We start from the raw sequence: 10,124 nt of genomic DNA, 5'->3' as shown, positions 1-10,124 counted from the left end.
CTTGCTCAAGAGCACCTTGGAGGTGAACTGGTATCTCTCCAGCTACCAATCCACACCCGGTGCTTTTGGTCCGTGTACTGGGACTTGAACCAGCGACCCTCCGGTTCCCAACCGGACTGAGCTACTATATACATAAATATATTTGTAGCTACACGTTTTTTTTTTTTAATTATTATTTCAATGGAGGCTTTCCTGCTTAAATAAAGGTCAAATAAGTTCAAATAAACACATTTCCTATCCCCCCACACCCCTCCTCACCCCCCTCCCCTCCTAATTAATGACCAAGAAAACAGGGACAATTATTATAAGAAGTGTACGACTTTGATTTGACGTTCCTCGGTGTTTCGGAGGTATTGATAGGTTGATTGAGAGGGAAATCGATCAATCGCTGCGTATGCAAACTTGACTCAAACAGCAGGACTGACTGACTGCCTGTCTGTCTGTCTGCCTGTCTGCCTGCCTGCCCACCCGACTCTCTCACGGTTGTTTCGGTTGAACAGTTGTGGTTTTGAGTAGGAGGTCTTTCTCAGGAAGTAGAGTTTCCTTTTCTACAGAACTAACACTCGTTTGTTCTTTCTTTCTCGGCAAGTATACAGTGTGTGTGATTCTGTAGGCGAGTGTGTGTCTGTGTGGCTGATTTTCCTGAGCCTTTGTTTTAAATGGCTGTGTGCGTGCGTGTGTGTGTGTGCGCGTGCATGGATCACTTTTTGAGCGTTTGGGTTAAATATGTGTGTTTGTGTGTGTGTGTGTGTGTGTGTTCTGAGGGGTTGTGATAAATATGTGTGTGTGTGTCCATGGGTGTGTCCATGTGTGTGTGGCTTTCTGAGCCTGATCTGAGTTTGTTTTAAATATGTGTGTATGCGTGTGCGTGTCTGTGTGTGTGTGTGCATGTGTGGTTGCTTCCTGAGCATATGTTTTAAATATGTGTGTGTATGTGTGTGTGTGTCTGTGTGTGTGCGTGTGTGTGTGCATGGATCACTTTTTGAGCGTTTGGGTTAAATTGTGTTTGTGCGCGCGTGTGTGTGTGGGTCGTTTTCTGAGCTTGATCTGAGTTTGTTTTAAATATGTGTGTATGCGTGTGTCTGTGTGTGCGTGTGTGTGGGTCGCTTTCTGAGCATATGTTTTAAATATGTGTGTGTATGTGTGTGTGTGTCTGTGTGTGTGCGTGTGTGTGCATAGATCACTTTTTGAGCGTTTGGGTTAAATTGTGTGTGTGTGCATGCGTGTGAGGGTGTTTGTGTGTGCGCGCGCGTGTGTGTGTGTGGGTCGCTTTTGAGCTTGATCTGAGTTTGTTTTAAATATGTGTGTGTGTATGCGTGTGTGTGTCTGTGTGTGCGTGTGTCTGTATGTGTGTGAGTCTGTGTGCGTGTCGCTTTCTGAGCATATGTTTTAAATATGTGTGTGTGTTCTGAGGAGTTGTGTTAAATATATGTGTGTGCGTGTGTGTGCAGCATGTTTCTCTTCATGTGTGAGACAAACACACAAACACAACCTGCAGACCGATGTTTGTCAAGTGATTTTCTGCCACAGGCTGATTGAAAACCTTGGCGCATTGCTGTTATGATGGAGGATTTGCACCGTAATATTTTTATTTGTAATCTTCTGCGTGTGTGTGTGCTGCTGTGTGTCCCTGTGAGTGTAACAAGCATAGTGTGTGCGCGCGCTGTGCACGAGCCTAGGCGCATTTTACTAATGCTCTGTTAAAATAACAATGAAATGCTGCGTTACTGACTTTAGACCAGGTTTTTGTTGGTCAATGGTAGGGCTGGGCGATATGGACCAAAAGTCATATCCCGATATATTTTGGCTGAATATCGATATACGATATATATCCCGATATTTTTTCCGCGAAGTGAGAGCAAATGTTCAGTCAAAGCCCAAATCAAATATGACATGTCACAAGTAGTTTCATAGAAACAGTTGCAAAATCAAATAAATAATAAACCGGTTTCTTCACCTGGTTCATGATTAAATGCTCAGCTGTTCAAATAACAATAAAATGGAAACCTAAATACTGTATAACAGGAGTAACTTTTTTGAAATCAAAGCTCCATAGGCTATTTGTGATTCGTTCCAAAGGTCAATTAAGCTTTTGATATTAATATAATCTACTTTGTTCAAAATGTAATGCCTCATGCCTGTGAGCCTAGGTTATAGTCCCATTCTTCCACTTGATACTGCTTCCACTTAAGTAAACTAAAAGATGAACTATCGACTACAAAACAAAGAAATTTATTATGATCGGTTCACAGATCTGAGTCCAAACGGAAACTTCACCCTTCTGAACTAAGAGTTTCTGCTTCAAGGTGAAGTTTAAACAGACTGAAATGTCCAGGCTCATTCCTCCACTATTTATTTCTGTATGTATTTAAGCGTTACATGTAATTTTAACGGGCACTGAGCTCCAGATCCTGCAGCCGCGAGACGGTGGCGCCCGCTGGCCAGCTCTCTCCATCCGCCTGCCGCCGCGAAACTTAGTGGAACTTTCCGCCCATATCGACATACAGTTCGTCCTGGACTACGTGTAAGATCCTACCGATCACCACTCTGTCTTTGGCTGGTCCGATCTGGATAGCGGGGACCGGCGCAGCGCAGGGTAGCTGTGTTTTTGCCCGGGGGAAGAGACGCTGCGGCCGGCCGGGGCTCTCCGCACCTCCGCTACGCCCGGAGCTCAGATTGCTGGTCGGCGGCATATATAATCATAAAACACATTGTCACCTGTTAAATGTTATCCATTGCCGGTTTGTTCTTTTCATTTCCTCTATCGAACATAATTAAGCAGTACAAAAGTCCGGAATCTTTGGGTGTTTTTGTATTTGTTCCCCCCGTTTTAAAAAGGGGCGGGGGTGTTTTTTTGTTTTTTTGGGACCCCCCCCATTTCATTTGGGGAGGAAAAAAAAGATCACATTTGAACTATATCGATATATGCGATATGGTCTAATTCCATATCTCATTTAAAAATATATCGATATATTTGTTTATATCGATATATCGCCCAGCCCTAGTCAATGGTGTGATCACTTCCCGCTGCCTCAAGATAGCAACACACCCAGAATGCACCTGAACACACCTTCCTGTAAGACCAGCACGCACCTGAACACACCTCCCTGTGAGACCAGCACGCCCAGAATGCACCTGAACACACCTCCCTGTAAGACCAGCACGCCCAGAATGCACCTGAACACACCTCCCTGTAAGACCAGCACGCCCAGAATGCACCTGAACACACCTCCCTGTGAGACCAGCACCCCCAGAATGCACCTGAACACACCCCCTGTAAGACCAGCACGCCCAGAATGCACCTTAACACACCACCCTGTAAGACCAGCACGCCCAGAATGCACCTGAACACACCTCCCTGTGAGACCAGCACGCCCAGAATGCACCTGAACACACCTCCCTGTGAGAACAGCACGCCCAGAATGCACCTGAACACACCTCCCTGTAAGACCAACACGCCCAGAATGCACCTGAACACACCTCCCTGTAAGACCAGCACGCCCAGAAGGCACCTGAACACACCTCCCTGTAAGACCAGCACACCCAGAATGCACCTGAACACACCTCCCTGTAAGACCAGCACGCCCAGAAGGCACCTGAACACACCTCCCTGTAAGACCAGCACACCCAGAATGCACCTGAACACACCTCCCAGTGAGACCGCTCTCCAGAATGCACCTGAACACACCTCCCTGTGAGATCAGCACGCCCATGAGCGCACAGATGGGCGCAGGTCCATTTGCTATTTAAACGACGCGGGCGCTGGATGGGAAACTGACAACTGCGTCGGTCTTAAACTAGCAAAGACACTTTTTTTTTTTGGGGTGTGAATGCTCCGTGAGAGGGCTTTCACACCTGCTGATAAACACCCGTGTACATGCGGACTAGGCCTTCAATCTGTGTCTGGTTAACCTTCCCTTTGCGGCTGCGTCAGAAACAGAACTGAAACTTCTCTTCAGCTGCTCAATGTTTCGATGAACTCGGCAGATCGGAGGTGTTATTTTTGCAGCTTTCAGCCTCAGTTTCCAGACACACACACACACACAAAAATGGTTTCTAAAACGTTTTTATCGGTCACTTGGAAGTTCAGGATGATTTTGAAACAGTTTTGAAGAGTATATATATGAGTGTGTGTGTGTGTGTGTGTGCATCTGTGTCTCTGTGTCTCTGTGTCTGTGCATGTCTCTCTCTGTGTCTGTCTCGCTCTGTGTTTGTGTTTGTCTTTGTCTGTGTGTGTGCATGTGTGTGTGTGCGTTTATCTGTGTCTCTCTGTGTGTGTATGTCTTTGTTTGTGTGTGTGTGCGTGTGTGTGTGTGTCTGTGTGTTTGTGTGTTTATAAAATGTCAGAAAATGGTGAAAAATGTGGATCAGTGTTTCCCCAAAAAGCCCAACATGACATTCTCAAACGTCTCGTTTTGTCCCCAACTCAAAGATATTCAGTTTACTGTCACAGAGGAGAGAAGACACTAGAACAATAATCACATTTAACAAGCTGACATCAGAGAGGTTCTACTTTTTAATTCATAAAATATGACTCAAACAGATTAATCGACTATGAAAATAGTTGGCGATTGATTTAATAGTCGACAACTGATGGACTCGTTGCAGCTCTAGAAGAGAACCACAAACAAAGTCTGCGCTGTTGTCGAAATCGACCACAAACTGTCTTTTTAAAAAAAAATAAAAATAAAAATCTACATTACATGATCTTGGAGGTTTCAAAACGCACCGAAAGGGACTTTTAGTTTCAGATTTGTCTGCTGGTTTCAGGTTCTGTGGATGTTTTTGTGAAAAGAAGTTCATACCGTCGACATTTCGGGGACGAGGATCTGAACCCTAATTTATCTTTTTGTTACACTTACACTGAACAAAATACTGACAGTTTTAGTAGACCGGCCTTCGTCTCGCTCTGCTTATTTTGCGATAAATTCACCGTGCGTGTTTTGCGCACGTTCTTCTTTTACGGTTTGCAGTTTTCTTCCCTTCTTTTCGCAGCGGTACGGAGCCGAAATATAACTCTAAGTCGTTAGCGTCGTTTGCTAAATCCTGCTGCTGCTGCAGGAAAGTCTCTCCTCAAAGTGGCTCCAGTCAGATCAAGTTGAATTATAATGAGTTTAATCTGCAGATTGTAGGTAAAAAAGAAGGTACTTACTTGACTGAATCATGATCGACCGTCTTTGCGTCTCTTCGTCTTCCTTGTCAGCTCTTCCTCCCTCCCTCCTCCTCTTCTTCTAGTTCTATCTCTTCTTCAGATCAAGTTTTTAGGGGCCAGCGTTGATTTCTCCGCTATCAGTGTGCATCGCGGGGGCTGATGTGATGCCACACAGGTCGGAAACCTTGCAGTGTGTGAGCAACAGAGACCTAAAGAGAGAGAGAGAGAGAGAGAGAGAGAGAGAGAGAGAGAGAGAGAGAGAGAGAGAGAGAGAGAGAGAGAGAGAGAGAGAGAGGTGGGTGGAGGAAGTCGAGAAGGTGACAAAGAAGAAAGGACTAAAGAGAGAAGAGCGTTGGGGAGAAACAAGAAGAAAGAGATATTATTTCATGTCTGTCTTTGTCGGCTTCAGCCACACCGATAAAGTTTAATTTAAAAAAACAAATATCTTACATGTGCAGTGTCTACAGACAGACAGAGAGACACACACAAAGAGAGAGACAGAGAGAGAGACACACACAAAGAGAGAGACAGAGAGAGAGAGAGAGAGAGAGAGAGAGAGAGAGGATATAGAGCAGAAGAGAGAGGAAATGAAAGAATGACGTGAATGAAACCACAAAGCATCCGTCTCTCTCTCTCTCACACACACACACACACACACACACACACACACACACACACACACACACACACACACACACACACACACACACACTAAAGTTAGTGTCTCCCTAAACGTTGGCACCACATCCAGCGCTAGTCCATAAAAGAAAATACTGAGATATTCCACAAGAGGATCCTCCAATTTAAATTCAAGGCTTTTTAAGACCTTTTTAATACCATTTCAAATGAAATTCAATGCCAACTTCGTACCCATTCCGAAAATGTCACATCTGTATACATAATAATTATATACAATTATGTAGAAAATAATTATGTACAAGTAGGCTGCTACGTGAATTAAATAAACTCATTGTATTTAAAGTATCAGTCATTTAATACAATTTATTGGATTATAATATAATCCAATAAAATAAGATAGTAATGAGAACTTTTACTTTCAGTACTTTAAGTACAGTATATTTTGATAATACTTTTGTACTGTTACTTAAGGACAATGTTGAATGCAGGACTTGTAACTGACAAGTGATTTGTAACTCTACAACACGATCTGGGTAAGTCTTCCACTTCTGTAAATCACCAACACTGAAAACACACAGCTCAGTTCAGCGTTTACTCGGGGCTCTTAAAGGAACACGCCGACTTATTGGGAATTTAGCTTATTCACCGTAACCCCCAGAGTTAGACTAGTCCATACATACCCTTCTCATCTCCGTGCGTGCTGTAAGGCTGTCTCACGGTTCCGCGCAGCTTAGCTTAGCAACAACCCGGCGGTAACTGGTTCAACTTGCCTACTGCTCCGAATTGTGACAAAAGTGACTAAATAACTTTTCTTATTTACATGTTATGATTTGTAGAGTCACAGCATGTACATAAATAGAAAAACGTAACATGAGACACAGCCATCTTCTAACCGTAAACAAACCGGGAACTATATTCTCAGACAGGCTTGCTGCGAGCATATCACTCCGCCCAAGTACTATATTCTTCCGCCTGAGAATATAGTTCCCGGTTTGTTTACGGTTAGAAGATGGCTGTGTCTCATGTTGCGTTATTTGTACACGCTGTGACTCTACAAATCACAACATGTAAACAGGAACATGTTTATTTATATTTATATTTTGTCACTTATTCGGAGCAGTAGGATTACTGGAACCAGTCACCTGCCTGTTCTGTGATGAGCTGATGCCGCTGGAGCCGTCAGACAGCATTACAGCACGCACAGAGATGAGAAGGGTCTGTATGGACTTGTCTAACTCTGGGGGTTACGGTGAATAAGCTAAATTCCCAATAAGTCGGCGTGTTCCTTTAAGGTTTAAGGACAGGCAAGAGTGACATCTTTTGTTGAGGAAGTAACCTCCTTAAAATGTGCATAAGTCAATTATTCACCTCAATGATACATTCATTTTAATGAATGAATACACCCCTGGACTGTAATATTCCAGATGTGTTTTGAGCAAAATTTCTGCTCATGTTCAAAACTTTGTGCCCATTCAAGATATATCTGTGTTCTCTGAGATTTGGAGGAGTCGTGATATTTTGAGAAAAATAAAGTACCTAAAAAACTATAAAATAATCTATACCTGCGCCATAGTCTGCTGTGCATTAGTACGTGATTGCTCTGCTGATACGGTAAATCTCAGACGGTCTGACAGACACAGAGCCCCGTTTGGGTCTCTGGTCTCTGAATGAGCGAACGTTTAGGGAAGTGGATGTACGCTGCTCTATGCTTTTTTCTCATTGGTTGTTGCGTTAAATCTTCCCCAGATACAATAGTGCTATTTTCTGATTGGCTATTGTGTAGCCCCTTTCTTTTTCTTTTGATTGGCTGATAAGCGGCAGGCTCGACTAAGAACTCCAGGGGAGACCATAGACGGTATATAAATGGACCAACAGATCCCGATGCTCTGGACGGAGACCAGTGAAGGATGTTAGAAGTCACTTTTCCGGTGATGGCTGAGCGTTACTGAGCAGCATCCAACTGAGAGAGACAACGTAGATGTGAGGTGAGCAACCTGTCTGAAAGTTGTAAGTCTTCTGGTAGCTGTGCTGAGAGAAATCTCAATCATTCCCAATCTTACAGAGACGGAGAGTGTAGGTATATGTAAGGAGACAACATAGGCACAGGCTAATTACTGATCACTAACATGCTAGTTAACATTAGTAATTAAACCTAAACAGCTAATGTCAGTCCAAACTGCCTGTGAGCTTCTCCTGTACTATACGGTAATTCCTCTACTGTGCGACAGTAAGTCTCGTGGTTATGACCCAATCGTTAGCCTATTTTTATAAAACCATCTGCTACGGAGCCATAACGTGAGGTACAAGGTAATGTAGCCTTTTATACATTGTCGTGTTTCTTTAGAAATAAACAATAAACAAATAGAGTCTTTAAACGCTTCAGATGTAAAGTTATTCGCTGTCAAAGTGAGGCCAAAAATGAATGCTAGTCAGTGGGATGCTAACGGGAGGTGATCTCTTTGTAGCATCAAAATGGCGCCATGGGAGGTTTGAGTTCTGAAGCGAAGCTTACCCCCCCTTGGGGGACACACGCCTGATTTCACAGAGCGAGCGCCCGGTGCTTTTCTTCTGATTCAGAACAGAGTCCATTCGCGCCGCAGCCTGGCTCTGCCTTCGGCCCATCGGTGATGCCCACTACAGTCCGGATCGGGCCGAATTTTTCTGTCCGAGCCCGGCCCGGTCCTTTCATACCAATGACACATGTAGGCTACGTTTTTGTGTGGAAAGCCCTTTTTTTATTAAGCAACTGCAGGAAGGCATTCGGAAATGTCAACAGATGAGCACATCAGTGCACACAGGGCAACAAGCGCAAGTTAATCAGCTGTTAAAATGGTCAGTGGGTTAACCTCTCCTGATCGCTTCGTTTCCGACCGTGGTCAGAAAACCAGCGGAGACTGGTTACCTCCAGGGCCGACGTTATAACATGAATAACCACTAACTCTGCTCCGGTTGCATCTACAACACGTCTGCTTCCTCTTTCTCTATCTCTCTTCTGCCCACTTACCACCTTAATGCCCACACTTGTTACTCGAGACCGCTAGTTACGTTTCTCTGACAGAGACTGTGATTATTACTAAGCAACCAAGATGCATCTTCGACCGCGCAAAAGATTAAAAACAAAACCGCGAAAATGGCCAAAATAGGTAAAAGTGATTTGTATTTTCTTTGCCTTTTGTGTAATGTATATAGCCTAAAAACAATTTTAAATGAAACTACAGACTCTTTTAGGAAAAGTCAGGTACCAGCAGGATTGTATTTTTTTTATTTAGCAAAGTTATTACACATATACATTTCAAAAACGGTCAAAATGACAGGCATGTCTCTACAGTCTTATTAGGAGTTAAACATAGCGCTGTATACTGCTACCTATAGGCATGTCTCTACAGTCTTATTAGGAGTTAAACATAGCGCTGTATACTGCTACCTATAGGCATGTCTCTACAGTCTAATTAGGAGTTAAACATAGCGCTGTATACTGCTACCTATAGACATGTCTCTACAGTCTTATTAGGAGTTAAACATAGCGCTGTTTACTGCTACCTATAGGCATGTCTCTACAGTCTTATTAGGAGTTAAACATAGCGCTGTATACTGCTACCTATAGGCATGTCTCTACAGTCTTATTAGGAGTTAAACATAGCGCTGTATACTGCTACCTATAGGCATGTCATACAGTCTTATTAGGAGTTAAACATAGCGCTGTATACTGCTACCTATAGGCATGTCATACAGTCTTATTAGGAGTTAAACATAGCGCTGTATACTGCTACCTATAGGCATGTCATACAGTCTTATTAGGAGTTAAACATAGCTGTATACTGCTACCTATAGGCATGTCTCTACAGTCTTATAAGAGTTAAACATAGCGCTGTATACTGCTACCTATAGGCATGTCTCTACAGTCTTATTAGGAGTTAAACATAGCTGTATACTGCTACCTATAGGCATGTCTCTACAGTCTTATTAGGAGTTAAACATAGCGCTGTATACTGCTACCTATAGGCATGTCTCTACAGTCTTATTAGGAGTTAAACATAGCTGTATACCGCTACCTATAGGCATGTCTCTACAGTCTTATTAGGAGTTAAACATAGCGCTGTATACTGCTACCTATAGGCATGTCTCTACAGTCTTATTAGGAGTTAAACATAGCACTGTATACTGCTACCTATAGACATGTCTCTACAGTCTTATTAGGAGTTAAACATAGCGCTGTATACTGCTACCTATAGGCATGTCGCTACAGTCTTATTAGGAGTTAAACATAGCGCTGTATACTGCTACCTATAGGCATGTCACTACAGTCTTATTAGGAGTTAAACATAGCGCTGTA

The 10,124-nt window shown here is 43.3% G+C and overlaps 1 protein-coding gene across 1 annotated transcript in view; it reads right to left on the bottom strand.

Annotated features, from left to right (window-relative positions):
• The window catches only part of txk (TXK tyrosine kinase), a 37,116-nt gene extending 31,588 nt beyond the window's left edge, over nucleotides 1–5,528 (bottom strand). Inside the window, exon 1 of the mRNA XM_039821902.1 lies at nucleotides 5,153–5,528. Within this exon, the coding sequence (XP_039677836.1) occupies nucleotides 5,153–5,165 (13 nt within the window). The 5' untranslated portion in view covers nucleotides 5,166–5,528. The remainder of the gene's footprint in view (nucleotides 1–5,152) is intronic.
• Nucleotides 5,529–10,124: the final 4,596 nt, after the last annotated feature.

The sequence above is a fragment of the Perca fluviatilis genome, chromosome 14 (assembly GCF_010015445.1).
Source record: "Perca fluviatilis chromosome 14, GENO_Pfluv_1.0, whole genome shotgun sequence".
NCBI lineage: Eukaryota > Metazoa > Chordata > Actinopteri > Perciformes > Percidae > Perca > Perca fluviatilis.
The sequence above is the reverse complement of the archived record's forward strand: the minus strand, read 5'-3'. Positions and strand labels throughout refer to the sequence as shown.